The following is a 23436-nucleotide window of genomic DNA, read 5'->3' as shown; positions in this document are numbered from 1 at the left end:
AGTTTCAAGTTCATAATACCAATTAGGAACAATGTAGCATATCATCTAGTCTGCCGTATATAATGCTCCCCGGATTCTCCCGTAGTTTTTTTTCCGGCTCCCCAAACTGACGTAAATAAGTAAGTACTGCTGAAGAATCCTTTCCGTGCGCCCGCTGTCGGTTTCCGTAAGCCTCGGGTCATGGGGAAAATGTCTATTTATTTTCGTAAAAAGGGTAAAGCCCTTCACGAGGACTCCCCACGTAACTTCCAGTCACCTGACCTGACCAGACCTGACCTCACCAGACCAGATCTCACCTTACCTGACCTTGCCGGACCTGACCTCACCGGACCTGACCTCACCAGACCTGTCCTGACCTCACCTCACTTGACCTCACTGGACCTGACCTGACCTCACCTCAAAAGAAAATAAACAGAAAAGATGGAGGATTTCTGTGGACTTCAAGACTCAGCCCCAGCAAAAGAAAGCCTTGGGTCACAGGGAAAATGCCTCGTAAAAAGGGTAACGCCGTCCGCCTTCTTCTTCCTCCATTTCCAATTTACGGATTTCTTTTTGTAATTATTTTTGTAAAATCCGCCATTCGGTGGACAAAAAAAAAAAGGGCCCGTGTGAGCTCTGTTCTGGGTCGACCGGGCCGTTCCATTCTGAGGAGGATTCTGGGGACCGGATTTGTCAGAATTTGATCCCATTTAAAATTCGTGCAGAATTCTCTGACATCCCTAGAGTGGACTATCATCTCACTACTTATTCAGTGCATTTTCTTCTTGCAACACTTTCTGCTAGGGATGTACGAATTGTGTACCTTCATGCAGCATGAAGGGAAAGATCAGCAACCTTATCTTTGTTTGAATAAAAAGCACACTCTGCACATGCTCAGGGAATGGACAAAATGAGGAATTTACAAAGCTGAGCTGGGGGCAAGTGGGGTGCTGACATGTGTAGGAGTAAGTCGCATTGAACTCAGTAAGACTTACTTCTGAGTAGACATGCACAGAGTTGGTTCTCCTCTCCGCTCAGCTTTGTATTTCCACATCCAGCTCATGATCAAACCCCCTGTTAGTTATCTCAGAAGACCCTTGGGTGAATTGGGGTGGTGGTGGTTCCAGGGAACAGCTGGAGTGAGGTAGATTCCCCACACACACACACACACATAATGGAAGAATGTAGTTCTTCATATTCCCTGGTTCTTCAAATATTCTTCAAATTCTTCATTTTGTCCATTCCCTGAGCATGTGCAGGGTGTGCTTTTTATTCAAACAAAGAGAAGGTTGCTGATCTTTCCCTTCATGCTGCATTTATACAAGTGTGTCTGCTTCAGAAAGAACTTTCCATTATACTGTCTCTTTTTCTTCACGAGTTTCATAACAGAAGTATGGTGTAGTGGTTAGAGTCCAGCCCAAAGTCACCCAGCCAGTGAGATAACTAACAGGAGGTTTGATCGTGAGCTGGATGTGGAAATACAAAGCTGAGCTGGGGGCAAGTGGGGTGCTGACATGTGTAGGAGTAAGTCACACTGAACCCAGTAAGACTTACTTCTGAGTAGACATGCACAGAGTTGGGTGTCCTCTCCATTTTAGCCTCACAACGTCAACAACAATGCTGGATGTGGAAATATAAAGCTTAGCAGGGAGAATAATACCTCGTGCAGGGTTCCAGACCGGCATGGTCATTTTAAAAGGTTTTTTTTCTTTAAAACAGCGTTGCTTTAAACAAAGAGTGCATTGCTCAGGCACACCTAGGACAGCCTTCTTTTGGGAAACCCCTAGGAGGAGGAAGTGTTTTGGCTGCAAGTAAACGGAGACGGAGGATTTCAATTGAAAAAGAACACCCACAAACAAGGCAGTGAGCACAATTCATTTTTTTTAACTTACGTATTTATTATCAGAATATACTACCTTACGAAAATTTCGCGACTCTGTGCGGATGACAAAAAAAAGGCTGCATGACTGCTGGTTCTGCAGGACCTCATGGTGCCGTTCCTCAGAGGATTCCGTGGCAGAGACTGAAGGGAATTTGATCCCATTTCAGTCCATGGCGGAATTCTCTGACATCCCTACTTTCTGCTATTCTTTGTTCATTCAGCTTTGTGCACAGAAGAGAGTGAAAAGGAAACTGCATAACTTTGAGAAAGAAACTGTTCTTCACCAAAGAAAAAGGAAATAAAGAGTAAAAATGTTTGCAAGGATCTCAGAGTGGGATCCATCCCCCATAAACATCTGAAATCCAGCCCAGGAAACATAAAAATTAGAGGAGTGACGTCCCCCCTTTAAAAGATGAAACTAAAGACTCAGGCTTCTTGTTCATCTCTGGCTAGAGCAGGATATAATTCTACCACATGTATAGAACAAATACAGTCATTAGCACTAAAGCTGTCCAGAAACCACTACAGAAGATTCTGGGTTGGATCTAGGATCTGCCTTCCATTGACAGAAGGGCTCCGCTCACAGAAGTTGCCTCCACTTAATTATTGGGAATCTCTTTCCTCCCACTTGCACCACAGCTCACCCCTTTCAGCAGGGTCTCCTGGCCTTCTGTGTAATATTTTCAGGGGGCTGGAGGGGCTGCCATGGGGAGAAGGGGGCAGGGAAGTCCGCTTCTGCCAGCCTAGTTCCATGTGCCTAAATCCGGATCCAACTAGGGATGGCAGAGAATTCCGCCACGGATTCCAGTGAGGCCAGATTCTTTAGAATCTTTAGAATCCACCCCCCCCCCCCGAATCCATGGCAGAACAGCCTCCTGCCCCCCACGGAATCCCCCGGGGCGGAACTTACCTGGGGCGGATGTGGCGGATTCGGTGGCAGCGGTGGCGGTTCCGGCGGCTGGTCTCCTGGCCGGCCGTGGCCAGGCTGCTGTGGCCGCCATTGTCGTCTTTGCAGCTGTGATAGGCTACGTAAGAATTTACGTAGCCTATCACAGCTAACCCCCCCGCAAAAAACCAACATACGCAAATGGCTGGTGGCTATGGCAGCCACCATTTGCGTTCCCTATTTTTCGCCGTTCTAGCCTACGTAAATATTTACATAGGCTACTATGGTGAAAAAAAGGGGAACGCAAATAGCGTAGTGGGCACTATTTGCATTCCTTTTTTTTCTCTCGCCATAATAGCCTACATACATATTTACGTAGGCTAGAACGTTGAAACAGAAAAGGAACGCAAATAGCGCCCACTACGCTATTTACATTCCCCTTTTTTTTGCCGTAATAGCTAGAACGGCAAAAAATAGGGAACGCAAATGGCAGCCGCCATAGCCGCCGCCATTTGCATATGCTGGGGTTTTGGGGGGGGGGTTAGCCGTGATAGGCTACGTAAATTCTTAAATAGCCTATCATGGCAGCCTGGGTGGACGCAAATGGCGGCCACTACGGAGGCCGCCATTTGCGTCCACAGCAGCCCGTCTGCGGCCGGAAATCCGGCTGCGGATGGCCCTGGCCAGCTGCTCCGGGGATCCGCCATGGAGTGGAGCTGGCCGGGCAGAATTCCGGGGGGGGAGGACCGGATCGCCTCTCCCCCCATTGACGATTCCAGGGGGAGGGACAGAGCGCCTCCCCCCCCACGAATCACATCCGCGAACAGGTAAGTGAGTTTCGTACATCCCTAGATCCAACCCATGCTCTATAGTATTTAACAGCGTTTGGGCTATCTAGAATGGATAAGAGCTCGTGAGTATTCACTGTAATTCCTATACTTACCTGTTAAAGTTTATTCCCATTCAGTACATTTACCTATATTTGGTCTCAAAGAACTATTGAAATTGTATGCTTCTCAGGTCAAAACTGTCTGAACCTACAGGAGGGAGTATATAATTCCTCCTCCTGTAGTACGGATGGTGGAGAAATCTGCCACAGACTCCAATGAGGCCGGATTCTTTCACCATCTGTCCCCCCGAGTCCATGGTGAAACGGACTACCCCCCCGCCACCCCCCAAAATCCCCCCGGGATGGACCCTACCTGGCAGCGGCTGGTCTGGGTTCGTCGTCTTTGTTCCGCTATTGCTACCGGGCTGTGGAACAAAATGGTGTCCGGCATAGTGGGCGCCATTTGTGTCCCTGCCCTTGGCCATGATTGGCTATGTAAATATTTATGTAGCTTATCACGGCAAAGAGCAGGGATGAAAATGGCGTAGCGGACGTAAATATTTATGTAGCCTATCACGGCAAAGGGCAGGGACGCAAAGGGCATCCCCCATGCCGGATGCCATTTGCAGCCGCAGCCCAGCAGCGGACAGAAGTCCGGCTGTGGGTGGCCCCGGCTGGCGGCTCTGCGGACCCGCCGTGGAGGAGAACCAGCCGGGGAGGATTCCGGGGGTAGGGATGAATTGCCTCCCTCCCAGCAGACCCCAGAGCGGAACGGTAAGTGGGGTTCATACACCCGTATCCTGTACGCTTTTTCCAGCATGCTAGGCATTTTCCAGCATGAAAGGCAAGAAAAGGAAGCAGCAGGAGGAGTCACTTTTAAAGCCAACATCTGACAATATTTATATAGGATTCCAAGGGATGGTCTCCCTTCCAAAAAACAAACACTTGCTTTTGTACATAATCTAATGGGCATATAGTAGGCCTGGACAACTTGTGACCCACAAAGTCTTATGCAGCTCACCTGCAGCAGGTCGATGCACCTCCTCTTCTGGCTGACTCTTGACTGATTAATTTATATGAAGAGTCCACTATACGACATAACCCATCCGCCATAGAAAAGCCACATTAATGATTAAAAGCCCATATCCTTTGCTTTTTGAGCTTCAGCAGCTAGATACAGATGGTCTCACGGCCTCCAGCACCCAATGCAAGGAGACACCTAGTGGAGGCTGGTGGCTCTGATTTCAGTGGGCTGTGAGTCCATCCTGGGTTTCAGTCAGAACTAGCCAGAAGTCTAAAGGCACTCTCCATAGTGCTGAACCCTACCCCAAATACGGTCAGCACCTTGGATAGGGCCTTAAGAGTTCTGGCTGGTTCCGACCGAAACCCAGAATGGATTCACAGCCCCACCAAAGTCAGAGCCACCAGCCTCCACTGGAGTCACCTAATTTGTTCGCTTTGCTGTTGGGAACAGAATTTGACCTGTGTGACAGTGAAAACTCAAAGTGGGGGAAACAGTGCAGGCACGCTGTTCAAGGGCCTTACTTGGGTGGAGAGCAGGCAGAGAGGGAAGAAGCTGTCAGGGGTACCCTGAAGCCAATGTTCAGGGTCACTGGAATGGCCAAATACCTCATAGTACTAAGAAAGGAGGCGGTTCTTCAGGAATCCTAGTTCCACACTGTTAGGGGCTTTAAAGGTAAAAATTGGTACTTTGAATTGTAGCTAGAAACTACTAAAAAGCAATAGAGTTCTTTCAGGAGTTAGTCCATCACAGACCATCTTTAAAGATCTATATTTATACTTCTATGTGCATATGTTTTATGCTACTAAAATTCCTATCACACTGAAAGAGTAATTTGAGCAAATGCTGTAATCAAAACAGGTTATTGCATTTGTTTACATTTACCTGATTTCTAAACTTCACTGCACATGTTGAGATTGTGTAGTCAGGAATTTACAGAAATTTGGTTCAGCACACGTGAACCAAATATGACATCCCAAACTAAGCCAGTTTCTCTAAAATATCTTGGCTAGCTTCTGGCTTCATTTTCCCAGTATTCCATGATTTTCACGCAACCTATTTAGTTTATTTATTTATTACATTTCTATGCTGCCCCACAGCCAAGCTCTCTGGGTGGTTTATAAAGTTTAAAAATAATTAAAGTATAGTATACAAAGTTTAAAAACCATTTACATAAAACACACAAACAGACAGTATATACAGAGACAACATATATCTAAAAACAACTTTGAGCAATTGGCCATAATGATAAGACAAATCAAGGATGGATTAAAAATTCATCATATGCTACCTGAGAGCCAAAAAGATAACAATGTTGGTACCAGGCAGGCCTTGTTGGGGAGATCATTCTAAAACTGGGGTGGGGGGGCACCACTGAGAAGGCCCTCTCCCTTGTTGATGCCTTCTGAGCCTCCCTTGGAGGAGGCACCCAGAAGAGGACCTTAGATGCTGAGAGTAGAGTATGGATCGGTTCATGTCGGGAGTAGGGATGGCGGAGAATTCCGCCACGGGCTCCAATGAGGCCGGATTCTAAAGAATCCGGTCCCCTGGAGTCTGTGGCAGAACGGAACACCTACCTCCACCTCCCTACGGAATCCTCTTTGGCTGGATCCTCCGGCTCCGGATTGCCGGCAGTACAGCCACCATGCCGTATCGCTGGCTGAAGGGGACTGACTGCAGATGCAAATGCCATTTGCCATTTGCGGCCGTAAAGGCCTTAATTTAAGGTAAATGCAGTCTTAAACCAAGGCCTTTACGGCCGCAAATGGTGTCCTGGACACCATTTGCATCCACAGTCAGTCAAGTCCCCTTCAGTCAGCAATATGGCATGGCGGCCGTATCACTGGTGCTTCGGAGCCAGCCAGTGGCTCTGTGGAATCGCCGCGGAGCACAGCCAGCTGAAGAGGATTCCGAGGGGAGGAACGGATTGCCTCCCCCCCGCAGGCGGATTCCCCATGGACCAGCAGGTAGGGAATCCGCCCATCCCTAGTCGCGAGAGGCACTGCATCAGGTACTGAAGTCCCAAGCCTTGTAGAGCTTTATACCAGCACCTTGAATCGAGCTCGGAAGCATATAGGAAGCCAGTGTAAGTGGGCCAGAGTCGGCCTTATATGTTCGGACTTTCTAGTCCCTGTTATCAATCTGGCAGCTGCATTTTATACAAGTTACAGCTTCTGAACTGTCTTCAAAGGCAGCCCCACATAGAGCGCATTGCAGTAATCTAACTTGAAGATTACCAGACCATAGACAACTGAAATCAGCTTATCCCTGTCCAGATAGGAGTGTAGCTGGGCCACCAACCGAAGCTGGTAGAAAGCACACTGTGACACCGAGGCCATCTGAGCTTCAACTGACAAAGTTGGCTCCAGAAGAACCCCCAAGTTACAAACCTGCTCCTTCAGGGAGAGTGCAACCTCACCCAGAACAGGTTGCTCACCCTCAATCTGGTCAGAAGAACCACCCACTACTAGCATCTCAGTCTTGTCTAGATTGAGCTTCAGTTTATTAGCCTTCATCCAGTCCATTGCCATAGTCAGGCATGGACCTAGTACATCCACAGAGTCACCTGATGAACATGAAAGGGAGATGCCGAGCTGCATGTCATCAGCATACTGATTATAGGGATGGGCAAACTGCCCCACGCCCCACTCACCAAACCCCTGCCACTTACACACACCCACTGTCACGAGTGCCCTAGCTGCCTCTTGCAGTCTCCACCACTAGCCAACTCAGGACACAGACAACGAGAAATTCTTTCCAAGACTTTATTCCTTTATTACTTTATGACTCTTTCAGAATACTAGTTGCTAACGCCAAAGCAAGGAACAGCACTGGGAAAGATAGCTGAGTAGCCTAAGCTCCAGGTGAGGCAGTTGGTCCCCATTTGAAGGAGAATTACAGGAAGACCCTGAACTTATGGGCTAAGGAGAGATCCTCTCTCTTTCCCTTGGGTCCTCGGGACGCAACCGTTGTTTGCGCGCCAAACGAGCGCTACACCTCCTTTTGGCGCCCTCCATCTGTCATTGCTCCCTGCGTCTGCACCAAGCGTCCAGCAAGCCCCCCTCCAGCGCTCTCTCACTGCCAGGGTCACTATCTATCCCAGGAATGCTGGCAGGAGGAATCTCTGCCAGCTGCTGTGTTTGTGAGAGATGAGCGAGCTCCTCTCCCATGGATTGCTGTTCCTCCTCAGAATCAGAACTGCTCTGGGGCTCTATTGGCTCAGTTTCCACCCTGACACCTATTCAGTGTGCTGGGTGAACCGCTGGACAGTGCCTGGCAAGCGGAGTCCCCCCATCCCACGAGCCACCATTTTGCATAAAAATGGTGGCTTGACTGTTTATGTAAATCATCATTTACTTAAAATGGTGGCTGTAAATAGCACCATTTACCCAAAATTACAGGCGTAGATGGACTAATTAGCCCATTTATGCCTGTAATCCTGTGTAAATGGTGCTATTTTCAGCCACCATTTTATGTAATGATGATTTACATGAACAGCTGAGCTGCCATTTTTACACAAAATGGAGGCTTGTGGACAAGCAGGGATCCACGGACTGGTGTCCAGGGGGCCAAGCCAGCGAGAAATCACCGAGCCCAAGCCCCAACCAGACTCCTACAACTTCCCTAACTGATGACAGCGCACTCCAAAACTCTGGATGACCACACTCAATGGTTTCATGTAGATGTTGAGCAGCATGGGGGACAGAACTGACCCCTACAGAACCCCATACTGGAAAATACATGAAGCTGAGCAATGTTGCCTAAGCACCACCTTCTGGAGTCAACCCTTCAAGTAGGAGCGAAACCACTGCAATGCAGTACCTCCCACTCTTAACTCAGATACTCGTCCCAGAAGGATACCATGGTTGATGGTACTGAAACCCACCGAGAGAGCAAGGAGAATCAACAGGGTCACACTCCCCCTGCCTTTCTCCCTACATAGGTCATCCTACAGGGCGACCAAGGTGTATTGGCCCTAGGAGCGTAACCAAGTCACCTGTAGTGTTAGAGGGGCCTAGAGATCCATAATGCTTGCTTAAGCTCATTACTGGTACAATTCCCTTGTTAGTAAGCCTCTGAGCTTGTGAAGATGAGTCAAAGGGCCGATAGCACGGGCTAGCACATTCCATACTAATGAGTGAATCAAGATGTGCCTGGGAAGTGAAGTTTGTTTGTCTTAAAGCTGCAGGTGGCTGTGGAACCAAGCCCTACTAGTCTATGCTGGGAATGAATGTTACGGGGTGCTTGCTGCTGTCATGCTGCCTCATTGCTAACATGTATGGTATAAAACTCATTGTACCCCATGGCTCTGGGTTCAGAGAAGCTGTCTGATCCAACCATTGGGTATGCCTAATAAAGTACTCCTTGAAAGTAAACCTGGGTCTGATTTATCACTATCTTGGCACCTCTAAATTAAGAGGTCGAAGCCCATGGCCGAGGCAACACACAAGGCTGTTTCTGTGTCAAAACCTAGAGCCTCATCTGAAATGGATCTAGGGATGTCAGAGAATTTCGCCATGAATCTCGGGGAGGCCAAATGCCAGCACATTTGGCCCCCCGAAATCGGTGGCGAAACGGTCAGCCCCCCACCTCCACCCCCAGGATGGGACTTACCTTGGGCGAATCTCCCTGGCGGAGGCAGCTCCGGCGGCAACATGGTGGCGGCGGCGGCCGGTGTTCCGACTGGCAGCCGCCGCCACCATTTCCAGTAAAAAAAACAAACACCCCCAAAAATGTGATAGGCTATGTAAATCAGCTAGATTTTTAAAAAATACCGTGATAGGCTACATAAATGTTTACATAGCCTATCACAGCTGAGTAAAAAAAACCAAAAAAACCCACGCGTATGCAAATGGCGGCGCCCATGGGCGCCGCCATTTGCGTTCCTTATTTTGGCACGTCTAGTCTACGTAAACATTTACGCAGACTACGGCGAAAATAAGGGGAACGCAAATAGCGTAGCATCTACGCTATTTGCGTTCCCCTTATTTTCGCCGTAGTCTACGTAAATGTTTATGTAGACTAGACGTGCCAAAATAAGGAACGCAAATGGCGGCGCCCATAGGCGCCGCCATTTGCGTACACGCGGTTTTTTGTTTTGTTTTTTTACTCAGCCATGATAGGCTACGTAAACATTTACGTAGCCTATCACGGCTGACTGCAGGGGCGGAAATGGCGGCGGCTACGGCCGCCGCCATTTGCGTTCCTGGACAGCCAGGATTCGCGGCGGGAGGGATGGGGCGCCTCCCCCTGGCCAGAATTTCAGGGGGGAGGGACTTGGTGCCTCCCCCCGGCCAGAATTTCGGGGGGAGGGACGGAGCACCTCCCCCCCACCGCGAATCAAATTTCGGTACAGGTAAGTGACTTTCGTACATCCCTAAATGGATCCAGCTAATTGGTCTCATCCAAGAGTGTCTGAATCTGGCTTGCAACCACCCACTTGAGGACCTTGCCCAGGAATTTGCCACTGGCCTATATTTATTAAGATTTTTGGGTCTAGGGAGGATTTCTTCAGGAGTGGTCTCACCACTCCCTGTCGCAACTGCCTCCCTTGTCCCGCCAGCTGTTCCCTCCCTGCTGGTTTTTATTAGCTAAGATGGGCAAGGATCCAGTATAGAAGTGGTTGAATGAACCTGTCCAAGCACCATCAACATCCTCAAGCACCTCAACGTCCTGTACAAACTGGAAGTCATCCAAGAAAACTGGACAAGGCTGTACTCTGGATACCTCACCTGATTCACTTGCTGTAACACTGTAGTCTAAGTCCCAGCAGATGTAAGAGATTTTATCCTGGAAATGCGTACCAAATGAATTTCAGTGGGCCTCAGACAGATCAAAAGAATGACCTCAATCAGATGTTTGGCATGGGGGGGAGAGCTGAAGGGAACTAAATTCAGAACTTTCATTCCCATCCAGAATAGATGGCAAATACTGATGAGAGTTTCTTGTGAGGGCTATGTGCATGTGGGTGGTGGAACTGCATGCAAAACAACAACCATTTATGTGCATGATTCCACATCTAGCTACGAATTCATCCAGGGAAGCCTGTTTGTTTCCTTGCACATATGTCCCCTGGGTTGATTGGACTGATGAAGGATACATAAAATAAAGTGGAACTTTTTTATCTGAATCAAAAAAACAAACGTGCTCACATAACTTAAAGGATGTAATCAACTACATTTCCTGTTAGGAAGAAACTTTATTGAAAAATGGCTTGTATTTTGTTTCTCCAGAAGTTATTTGTAGGCACCTGTAACCTAATGAGGTTTGCCATTTTCCAAAGAACAGCTGTACATGCATGCCCGAATGCACACAACCTCTTCATCCCACTGTTGATAAAAGCATCTCTGATCCATAGCTCAAGCGCATTTAAATTACATAACTGCTGGGTATATTTGTTTTAATAAGCTAGGGCAAATGTGAAGAGGTGTAATCCTAACCTTCCATTCAATGTGGTGTTTTAATAATTGAAGGAAAAGGAATAAGAACAATAAAAAGGAGACAAAGGCAAACAAATGGGAGATGATTCATTCAATGTTTGATAAAACAGCTTCAGGAAATCCAAATAAAAGCAAGCATCTTGCAACAGATGGAAGGGATATTAGACAAACTGTAACCCTTGTCCAAAACACTTACTAGGAAGTAGCTAATTAAGGATGAAATCAATTTTTTGCCTTGCTTTCATATATCTCATTTAAGATGCAGACAAAGTAGATCTTATTTACCACATAACCAATACAATGCTGATGCACTGAGAAGCTGAGTTCTTACCCATGGGGAAAGTGTTTATTTAAGATAAAGTCGATGCATATTCAGAATTTTTTCCAGCAATTTTACTTGACAATCCTGTATAATCAAGGCTTATGGCAAAGCTAAATCCTAGCTGGTGAATATAAGGATACTTTATACCAAGTCATATAATTGTTCCATCAAGTACTGTCCCTTCCAGGTGGTAGTAGCTTTCTACGGTTCAGGTGGAGGTTTTTTCGAGCCTTGCTGCTTTAGATCTTAGGATATTCTACATACAAAGCATCTGCTCTATTACTGAGCTATGGCCTGTCTCCTTTTCCTAGAAATGGAGGATCGGGTAAGTATGAGGCCAGCCCAAAGAAGCAAACTGTAGGAGATCTCTGGTAACAAAAGTGCATGTCAACAATATGGTTTGTCCATGCACACTGGGAAAAGGAACTTCAAATGGAAGTGTTAAATCAATCCAGTGGGCTTAATATTGTATAAAAGGGGGCATGCTGGGGTCTTGCTGAAGATATTGGGTTAAATCCAGACTTAGTCATACTTAGAGTAGACCCATTAAAACCTCTGTGACATTAGATTATACTCATGGAGATAAAGCATACCTTGTCATATTAGTAGGGGTGTATGAAACAGACTCACCAGTCCGCTGGGGGGGTCCGCAGGGGGGGAAGCGATCTGTCCCTCCCCCCGAAATCCTCTCCAGCTGGCTCCGCTCCATGGCAAGTCCGCAGAGCCACCAGCCTGGCCCATCCACAGCCGGACTTCTGGCTGCTGCCACGCAAATGGTGTCCAACGTAGCGGACACCATTTGCGTCCCTGCCTTTTGCCATGATAGGCTACGTAAATATTTCAGTAGCCTACCACGGCAAACAGCAGGGACACGAAAGGCGTAGCGGACACTATTTTCATCCCTGCTCTTTGCTGTGATAGGCTACGTAAAGATTTACATAGCCTATAATGGCAAAAGGCAGGGACGCAAATGGCGTAGCGGACGCTATTTGCATCCTTGCTCTTTGCCGTGATAAGCTATGTAAAGATTTACGTAGCCTATCATGGCAAAAGGCAGGGACACAAATGGTGTCTGCTACACCAGACACCATTTGTGTCCAAAGACAGGCAGCAGCAGGTAGCAGCAGACGGCAGTGGAGGACCAGTGGCAGGTAGGATAGGGCTGGCGGCAGGTAGTATCTGGCCAGCGCGGATTCCCCCGGGTGGTGGAGGTGAGTCTTTTGATCCGCTGTGGACTCTGGGGGGCTGGATTCTTAGAATCTGGCCCCATTGGAGTCCGTGGTGGAATTCTCCGCCATCCCTACATATTAGAGTGTCAGAGACACTAGCCATGGCCCAGACAACTGTATTTCCAGCACCAGTGGGGTTTTATGCGTTTTCCTTGAACACCAGTAATTCTCTTCCCCAGTGCCAGGTCAAATCACAAGTCTGTTCTGCATATCTCTGAAGGGATTCTTGCATCATGACCGCTGATTTTGAAAATATGATAATTTTTTAAAAAGTTAACAGAGAATTTTTCTGCTCCCTGGTGAACTTTGCTATCATTTTGTTTTTACTTGTATCAACAATACAAAAGAACTTCCAGGAAAATGAAAAACAAGAGAACTAATTACTTACAATCACTGAACCTGAATTTCTAAAGCACTGCATTCCGGTCACTTCTATTAGAAAAAGAAGGGAGGAAAGGAAAACAGAAAAAAATAAAGAAATGTCTATGTCAAATGTATTAGACTATGACGTCATTGCTAATTATAATCAGCTTGTGATCCTCTATATCACGGATGAAGAACATGTGGCACACCAGATGTTGGACTACAAATCCCATCATCCCTCACCACTAGCTATGCTGGCTAGGGCTGATGGGAACGTAGGCCAACAACAGCTGGAGGGCCACACATTCCCCACCCCTGCTTTCTCTATTATGGGGTTCAACTTACTTGGCATCCCAAAATTCATCAATTGTACAGAGGTTCCATATGAATTGGCGTCATTAATCATATCCACAGAAAAAGCAGACCTATTTCTCACCCAAGGTGCAAGAAGGAAGAAATATTTATGGGCCAATTCAAAAGAAGTTGTGATGGCACACAAATGCTTAGGAAATGAAGTACTGACTTCTGTATTAGCAGAATACGAAGATTTTATGCAAAAAATAGTGAGAAAAAGGTGCTTCTTAGGTGAATGTAACACATCTGGTGCCTTTGTCCTCGCCTGCCTTTCAACATTAATTGTGCTTATATATTCCATATATGTCTTGCTGTTCCTCAGAAAACTCAGACTCAGAAGAAAACTCAGAAGAGTGGCTTGCACGGAGCTCCTGGTGGTCTCCCATCAAGGCGCCAATACATGTAACAATGGACCGAATCCACTGAATTGTACATATACGTAGGGATGTCAGATAATTCTGCCATGGATCTCGGTGAGGCCGAATGCCAGTACATTCGGCCCCTTAAATCCGTGGTGGAACGAAGCCCCCTGCCCCCCCCCAGAAAAGGCGTGCGAAACGGAGCACTTACCTGCTGCCGTCTGCGCTGACTTGCAAATGGTGGCCGCATCTGCGGCCACCATTCGCTTCCTCATTATAGCCGTGATAGGCTACGTAATTATACATAGCCATTTGCGTCCCTGCAGAGGCCGTTATAGGCTACGCAAGTATTTACATAGCCTATCATGGCAAAAAAAACACAAAAAAACAGCGAACGCAAATGCCAGCGGCTACGGTGGCCGCCATTTCCGTTCCCTTTTTTTCTTTTTGCAGTAATAGCCTACGTAAATATTTACGTACGCTAAAACGGCAAAAAAAAGGGAACGTAAATGGTGGCCGACGTAGCCACCGGCATTTGCATTTGCTCTTTGTTTTTTTGCCGTGATAGGCTACGTAAATATTTACGCAGCCTATCACTGCAAAATACAGGGACGCAAATGGCGGCAGCTACAGCAGCTGCCATTTGTGTCCCTGCAGGCTGCCCAGCAGCTGGATGCCTGGCTGTGGGCGGCCCTGGCTGGCGGTTCTGCGGAATCTCTGTTGAACGGAGCCGGCCGGAGAGAATTTCGGGGGGAGGGACGGAGCGCCTCCCCCCCACCGCGAATGTCACCCTTTGAAAAGGTAAGTGACTTCGTACATCCCTACTATACATCTGTGCACCCAAGGGGGCTTTGGGCCTGTGTTTGTCAAACAGTAGTCTCTCCATGGCTCCTGCTTTTAAAACTGAGAGGACTTCCAAAAGATGTCTGTGATGAACTATAGGGTCTGCTGTTCAAAGGGGTGGGGACTGGGGATGTTGCAAGAGTCCATGGGGGAAGGGTGGAGCCCGACAGACTCCCCCTCAGCTGCCCTCCTGGACCCCGCCTGCCGAACTATGGGGCACTCGCAGACCCATTCAATGAGCACCCTGTGGCTCGGCGAGCACCTGGCACTGCTGGCAGCTTCCCATCCTCCCTAGCGAGCCGCCATTGTGCGCAACAATGGCGGCTCAGGTGCTTCCAGGTAGGTAATGTTGTGTACTTCGCAGCCATAAAGGCCCCCTTTTATGCAACATCATGCCTGTAACGCTGTGTAAAAGGGGCCTTTATGGCCGTCAAGTACGCAACATTACCCACCTGGAAGCACCTGAATCACCATTGTTGCGCACAATGGTGGTTCTCTAAGGAGGTTGGGAGCCTCTGCAGCTTCACTGCATGCTTGCTGGGCTGCAACAAAGTGCTGCTGTGAGCAGGGGCAGGCAGCAGCAGTGGCTCGGTGTGCACCCAACAAAGCCGGGCATGGGTGAGTCCATCCATCCCTAGTGGGGACAGTCAAAAATTCCACTGGGCATGACCAAGCCTTTGGGAGCAACTGAAGTAAGTAGAGCCCAACCAGAAACTTTGAAATTAGGGATTTAAGTGAAACAAACATGTATTATTTTGGATATCTCAGTGAATAAATATTCTTCCATAAATTCAGAATGGCAGTGTACAATGGATAGAATATTTTTCTCAGACTTTATACACCTCAGTTTATAGCAGAGAGGAATAGATGTGTACAAAAGTATATTTGCCAAAGTTGGCAAAGAAGCTTTAAGGAGATTCCACTGTAGCTTTGTAAACAACTATGAAAACTGAAACAGGAGAGATCATCATACATCAGGATACACAGCTAATATCGAGGCAATCTCCTATTACATTTTACAATGGGACATTGTAATGTGAAGCACTCTTTCCACAATAAATGAAGGCTTGTGACCATGGTTACTATCTGCAGTGCTTTTTATGTCCATCACTTGAGCTTGTAACATGAAAGAATTAACTTGTCACTACATGGCTTGCCATTTATTACTTACAACTGCAGATCTACCAAAAAACAAAACAAAACCCTTCCGGTTTGTAATGAGGTAAGGCAGATGAACATCCAATGTGCATGCAAGTGCAGATGTTGACTATTTGCACTGCCTTGCTTTCAATGGAATGCACACCCAATTTTCCCCACCATATTTTGGACTATGAAGGCCCTTCCCTCTTGCAGTTTGAAGGATCCTTGGGGGGGGGGGAGAAATTGGGCTTCGAAAACGTCTTCCTGAAAGTGTCCAATATCAGCCCCTTTTGAACTTCAAGGGAGTTTTCCATTTATTTATTTTCCAACCCATTTGGTTTATGCATTTATACACGCATGCACATACACTTTGAAAACAATAATGCTTTCACTCTAAATGGTAAGGGATATGGAAGAGGGAATGAAGGCTATTGCATTCTCTCACCCCATTCAAGTTGATAACAATAAGTGTTGGATCTGAGAAGACCATCATTTTTATAAATTATTTGCTTTACACACATAAGAAAACAGTCTGAAAGAAACAACATCCCTTCTCATGCACTGCTCATTTTTTCATTCTGAATGGTGGTAGTGGAGAGGGGAAATATCCTCATTCTTAAGGCAACTGGGACATAGTTTCCCCACAGTCATTTAAAAATGAGGGCATAAAACTTAGGGATGGGTGAATGAGCGATGCTTGAGATCACTAGGATTTTCGTGCCTGATTCCTGTTTGCGTTTCCGATTGTTGCTCGCTCTGCGTGAATGAGAAAATTGTGCAAATCAAGCAGCAATCAAATCTGAAATTTCTGCAAATTTCCACAAATTTTCTAATTTGCACAGCTTTCCTCCATAGACTAAAATGGGGCTGATTCAGTCTACAGGGGAATTTGTGCAAATTAGAAAATTTAAGCAAAATTGAACAGAGAAAGTTGTGCAAATTGAATATAAGCACATGTCCAGCAATTTGTGAACATTTTCGGTGGATGAATGGTTGTGATCACATTCAAGGCTTGTTTTCAAAGCAAAAATAAAATTTACATAAATTTCCAGTAAAACTCTGTATGGGGGGGAGGGATTTCTTATGGGCAGAAAGGAAGTGATAGTGGCCTTAGCCACTATATAGAAACCATATGAAGAAGGAGGGATTGATAGTGTAGTCCTATACATGGGTACTCACAAATAAGAGCCACCGAATTCAGTGGGGCTTATTCCCAGGTAAATGGGTATAGGATTGCTGCATATGTTTCCTAATGTAATATATTATTTCTATACATTACATGTGGAAATCATAATTAAATGGTATGATAACTCTAACACTACAGCATTGATCAAAGTTATATAGGAATCTGATTGAAATTTGGCTTACATAGGGGGATACATGTTATTACTCTAAAAAACAAGCAAAAACCCCTCCAGATATTGTTGAAGCCTTATCAGAGATATGATATAAGGTTAAAAAAAAAAAAGCTTATTCATCCTAAAAGTTCACTAATGACATCTTTCATCTTTTATTTATAACAATAGATTTAAAATCAGTGGTAATTTGGAAACTTAGATGTATTATCAACTAGAGCAGCTTTCTCCAACCTGGCTCTCCTGGGTGAAAGCAAGTGCTGGGGATGGGGGTGTTGGATTCCAGCCCAAGCTCTGGTGAAAGTGAGAGACGGTAGCCATGGTGTGGGCTTGGTTTCTTCCTGTGACTACTTATATGCTTGGTGGGTGGGTCTTTAAAGTTGTGTCCTTGTGGTGGCCTTATCTACAGAATTTGTTGAGCCAGTGGTCAGAGACTCTATGAGTGGGAATTGGGGAATTTGCCTGTTCTAGATGAGATTACACTCTCAGAAAGACAGCTTGGTTGCCTGTAACTGTAGTTCTTTGAGTGATCATTTGTGCATTCACCCATATGGGTTCTGCACCTGCATGGAGCCCCATTTCAGGACATTTCTATAGCTGAGGAATTTTAGCAAGAATCTTCCCCCACTGTCGCAGGGCGCATGACCTAGACGTAGCGGGTTTCTGTTTATTCCCTCAGTTGTTTGAGACCAGCACTGTAGCCTTGGAACCAAGATAGGTCTTCGGCACTAGGGATGTACGAAACTTTTACCTGGCTCCGCACCGGGCAATCTGTGGTGGGGGGGAGGCACTCCGTCCCTCCCCCCGGAATCCTCCCTGGCTGGCTTCGCTCCGTGGCAACTCTGCAGAGCCACCGGCCGGGGCTGCCCACAGCTGGACATCCGGCCGCTGGGCTGCACAGGGACACAAATGGCAGCCGCCGTAGCCACCGCCATTTGCGTCTGTGTCTTTAGCCGTGATAGGCTACATAAATATATACGTAGCCTATCATGGCTAAAGTCACGGACGCAAATGGCGGCAGCTACGGCAGCCGCCATTTGTGTTCCTTCCTATTGCCGTGATAGGCTATGTATATATTTACGTAGCCTATCACGGCAAAAGACAGGGGTGCAAATGGTGGCCACTATGCCATTTGCGCCCGTCTTTTGCCGTGACAGGCTACGTAAATATATACGTAGCCTATCACGTCTAAAGACACAGATGCAAATGGCAGAGCCTATGCCATTTGCATCCCTGCCCTGAGCCGTGATAGGCTACGTAGATACTTATGTAGCCTATCACGGCTTGCCAGTGATGCAAATGGCGGCCAGTGTAGCACCCGCCATTTGCGGCTGCAGCCCGGCAGTGGCTGGAACCGCTGGAGCCGCCGCCGCTGCTGGAGCCGCCACCAGGTAGTCTCCGTTTCGCGGGGCTTTCGCGGGGTGGTGGGACGGGTTGCTTCGTTCTGCCACGGATTCTGGGGGGCCGAATTCACTGGAATTCGGCCTCTCTGGGATCCATGGCAGAATTTTCTAACATCCCTATTCCGTGCCCACATCAAATTCGAATATGACACAGAAGAGGTCTTTGTCATGGTCTCTGTGCATCACACATATGGGCGGGTAGCAAGCTGACTTACTGGAGGTGGGTTGGTGCCCTAGTGCAAAACAGAAGTGAGGATAGTGCGATCGAGGGACCAGTCGGCTCTGGTCCAAACATCCAGCCAATAGTGGTGAATAAACGTAGATGGCCTTGGCCAGGTTGCAGCCCTGCACAGTTCAGGCATGGTGGTTCCCCTGTTGAATGTGAGTAGAGTGAACTCAGACTGCAGCTGACAGTTTGAGACTAGTTACCTCATACGCCAATTCAATTGTCTTGATGACACACAAGATGAACCATTGTGTCAAGACCAGGAGCCCTTTATGCTTGCTGCCCTAACAGCAAACACCTTGCTAGGTGCAGAAGTGGAGCAAACCAAGATTGGCAAAGCCGCCACGGGCTGACCCAAGATGCACCATGTTGTCCATAACTATGTTTTCCAGGACCTTGGTAATGAGTGGAAAGAGCCGGGGGAGAGATGTAGAGCACTGCCCCATCCATGTAAACACAAAGGTGTCCCCCATCAATTTCAGGTCAAGGTCTGCTCAGTTGCAAAATGCCAGGCAAATAGTGTTGTCCTTGCAGGCAAAGAGGTCAATCTCCGGTGTGCCCCAGCACTAGAAGAGATCGGTTAGGATTTCCCTGTCCATCTCCCACTTGTGGGAGGTCAGCTGAGCCAGCTGGCAAGTACACTGTCCATACTGGCCTTGTAGACTGCAACCAGACCAATCCGATGGGATACATACCACTGAAAAAACTGCAGAGTGAGTGTGACCAGGGGCAGTGATCTTGTTCCTCTCTGCTTGTTCAAGTATGCAATGACTGTGATATTGTCTGACATTATCTGGACCAGTCGGCCCACCAGGTCCAGCTCAAACTCCCTGACTGCCTTGTTGACTGCCCTCAACTCCAGCAGGTTGATGTGCTTGGTGGCTTCCCTGGGCAACCACCAACTATGCACTGTGAGGCCCCCACAGTGAGCTCCTCATTCTGAGAGAGATGTAACCATAGTCACTGAACAGGATGGAGAGGGCTAAAGGATGATCTTTACTGTCCATTACAGCAATGATGTTCTTACTCCGTAGGGTAATCGACGCCTGGTATGGCGGTTTTCCCGGTCGGTATCGAAGTTGTGGAGGAACCAGTTCTACAACATTCTCATATGCAACCAGGTGTACTCCACTACTGACATTATTGTGGCCATGAGACCCAGGAGATGCTGGATTGTGAGTGCCATAGTAGTCCCCTGTGTGAGCACCTTGGCTGGGAGAACAGGCCTGATCCTCAGGAAGGGATGCCCGGCCAGACCATGAGTCAAGGAGGGCCGTGATAAACTGGAACTTTTGTGCCGGCTGCAGATACAACTTCTCCTTGTTGATGCAGAGGCTGAAGTCACTTAGAAGACTGCAAGTCATCTTGATTGACCAAAGAAGCTGGCACCTGGTTGATGCTGCTAGTTGTATATATATGGGTAGATCTCCAAAGGTAAGAACACATCACCACCATACATTTTGTAAAGACCCTTGGTGTGAGGCCAAAAGGGAGCACCCAAAATTGATCCTGATTGTGAAGCAGAGGAAGCATTGGTATAACCTTTCAATCATGATGTGAAAGTAGGCATCATTGAGGCAAACCAGTCTCCCTTGGACAGGAGTAGAGGATCAACGACAGAGAGACCATGCAGAACTTCCTGGACCTAATGGAGGTGTTGATATTCCAGAGATCCAGGATCAGGTGAAGCCCTCTATTTGTCATGCCCTGACTGGAGGAGTCCTCCTCAGAGAAGGAGCTAGAGGCCCCAGAAGCCCAGGGCACCCCAGATCAGGGATGCCACCAGACCCACAGGAGCCTGAACCTTCAGGGGAAGAGGTTGCAGGGCCATCCCGGTCAGGAAAAAGGGACTCTGCCTCTGAGGCAGAGGCTGAGCTACCCTCTGATCCCTGGGAGCAATGTCGCCTCAAGCAACAGGCTAGGAGGGCTCCTGTGTGAAGGAGTGTTTGCCTCCAGAAAAGGTCTCCTCAGGAGAAAGGGACTCCTCAGAAGTAGGCTCTGGAAAGGGAGCTCTGACTGCTGCAGCTGAGCTCTGGGTGGGGTCCAGCTTTGGGCTTAAAAGCCTTCACTAGAAACCCAGCCAGCATTGGAACAACTTGGTCCATCCAGCCTCTGCTGTGTACCTGGCCTCCTGAATCATGCTGTGATTGATGCTCTATTGATTGACCTTCTGGATTACTTAATGACCCTGCTTCTGGACTGTGTAAACATACCTGACTGATTTACTGCATTTGACCTTTTGTTTGTTTCCTTGACTACTCCTGCTGCTGCCTGATCCTCATTGCCTGCCCATGTTCTCACATCTGCCTGGTTTTTGACCACTCTTGTTTTAGCCTAAACCTCTTTGGACTGAAACCTGTGTGCCTGACCATTTGCTTGCCAACTTGACTATTCTATTGCATCGCAGTCCCTGTATTTGCTTACACAGCCAAGACTCAATCTAGAGTAGGACACTATTCCTCTTCAGTGTCATAAAGTACTGGGAGGAAAACCTGTCACTGAGAAGACAAGGCGGGATGGGTTCTATGGCGCCTTTCACCAAGAAGGTGTATACTTCTTGCCAAAGGACCTGCAATGCGACTGTTGGTCAGAGTGTCCCAAGCAGAGGAAGGACATCAAATATGACCCTGTAGCCCCTATGGAAAATGGAGAGGACCCAAGAGTCCGATATTATAGTGGTCCCGGCTGGCAGAAAAGAAGACAGATGAGTTTCAAAGACAGGATTGCAGAGGAATGAAGAAAGAGGGTGAGGGTCAAAGGCGATGCTTGTTGCCCTCATCACGCTTGCAGCAAAAGCTCCTAAACCTGGCCAAGGAGTACTGCTTTCTTGGCACAGGAGCCTGCTATCAAGATGCTTGCCATGGATCTGATTGCTGATAGGGATACTGAGTTGCAGGGAGACAGTACTAGTGGTTTGGTTTGTATGAAGGAGTCGGTTGGCTCAGCCGCATGAGGTGTACCGTATTCCATGGCTTCTGAACTGAATCCATGGCCTTGTCAGTCTTAGAATTAAAAAGACCTTGGCCATCAAATGGTAAGCCCTTGGTATGAGACCAATCCTCCTGGGATAGGCCTGCAGAACTCTGCTGGGCGTGGCACTTCAAAGCACCTGGCCCAATGAGAACCTTGACATTGCATTCCACCTGATGTTGAGAGGTGTTGATCTGCTGCCTTAATAGGTAAATGGCTTCACCCTGAAATACCTGGGTAAGGTCTCTTGCCCTTGGGAAGGTGCTCAAAGAGATGGCCAACTTTCTCCCAGAGGAGAGTTCATATTCTGACATAGCGACCTGGTATAGACCCCTTGATTTCCAGGTAGGGGTGTATGAAAACCCGCTTACCTGGCTTCGCCGGGTTCCGCAGGTGGGGGGAGGCGATCCATTCCTCCCCCCGGAATCCTTGACAGGGGGGAAGGCGAACTGTTCCTCCCCCCGGAATCCTGCCTGTCCCGCTCCGCAGACAGGCCGCAGAGCTGCTAACCAAGCCAACCTGTAGTGGGGCCTCCAGCCACTGCCGGGCTGGTGCGGACGCAAATGGCGTCCTGGGTAGCGCACACCATTTGCATCCCTATCGTAGCCCGTGATAGGCTACGTAAATATTTACATAGCCTATCATGGCTAAAACAGGAACGTAAATGGCGTAGGGGATGCCATTTGCATCCCTGCTTTAGCCATGATAGGCTATGTAAATAGTTACATAGCCTATTGCGGGCTACCATAGGGACGCAAATGGTGTCCCCTACTCAGGACACCATTTGTGTCCGCACTAGCCCGGCAGCGGCTGGAGCCACCCGCCACCACCGCCAGAGCTGAAGCTGCAGCCACAGCCAGGTAGGCTCCATTTCGTGGGGCTTTCGCAGGGTGGAGGGGCAGGGGGCTCCGTTCCGCCATGGATTCCAGGGGGCTGAATTCACTGGAATTTGGCCCCCCTGGGACCTGTGGCGGAATTCTCTAACTTCCCTATTTCCAGGTTGTTGAGGAAAATAGCTGTCTGCCAAGCAAGTCAAGATGGTGGCCCTCCTTGTCCACAGGAGAAGAGTGAAGTCTCTTTGATTTACCCTGCACTGCCTCAACAACAACAGAGTTTGGGGCAGGCTGAGAGAAGAGAATTCAGCACTCTTATCCTGAACTCGATACATCTCCTCAAGCCATTTAAAAGTTAGAGGTATAGATGAAGGGACCTTGTACAACTGTTTTATGGTATGGTGCACAGCTGGAAGAAGCAAAATTGCTACTGGGCAAGAAAGCTCAGTATTCAATGCATAGAACACCAGATCTTGGATGGTAGAGACAGATTGTTGTGTCTCAAGTCCTAATGAGTTGGCCATATGAATGACCTGATCTGAGAACTGCCCCAAATCTTCTGCTGGGGAGATAACATCCTGGGATCCCACTGCTACATCTGGAGAGGAAATGGATGAATGCAGTTAAGACTGCAGAAGTGCAGAGCCCATATGTATGATGCAAAAAGACCATGAAGAAGAAACAACGGGTAAATAGTTTGGGAATGCTCCTGGGTTCATCATTGTCATTAGAGGTCCAAGTGGCTTCTGTGTTGAGGAGCACTTATTACCAATTCAGGCTGGTATATGAGCTATGCCCTTCCCTGGACAGGGATAGCCTGGCCACTGTAATCCACACACTGGTAACCTCATGTTCAGATTACTGTAATGTGCTTTATGTGGGGCTATCCTTGTGCTTGCTCTGGAAGCTGCAGCTGGTGCAGAACATGGCAGCCAGGATGCTGATTGGAGTGCTTGGCCGTGCACGTATTACACCAGCACTGAAGCAACTGCATTGGCTACC

At 47.8% G+C, this 23436-nt stretch overlaps 1 protein-coding gene across 3 annotated transcripts in view; it reads right to left on the bottom strand.

Moving 5' to 3' along the window:
• DACH1 (dachshund family transcription factor 1) overlaps window positions 1-23436 on the bottom strand; it is a 525454-nt gene that overhangs the window by 12232 nt on the left and 489786 nt on the right. The window contains exon 11 of one of the 3 annotated variants that reach the window (XM_084844857.1): window positions 12977-13020. The exons of the other annotated variants lie outside the window; for them this stretch is intronic. Coding sequence (XP_084700983.1) covers window positions 12977-13020 — 44 coding nt within the window. The remainder of the gene's footprint in view (window positions 1-12976; window positions 13021-23436) is intronic. 3 annotated transcript variants of the gene reach the window in all.

This window comes from Heloderma suspectum, chromosome 3 (assembly GCF_057233095.1).
Source record: "Heloderma suspectum isolate Gila_16-S chromosome 3, 16-S_ref, whole genome shotgun sequence".
NCBI classification, from domain to species: Eukaryota; Metazoa; Chordata; class Lepidosauria; order Squamata; family Helodermatidae; genus Heloderma; species Heloderma suspectum.
This window is presented reverse-complemented; position numbering and strand designations above follow the sequence as displayed.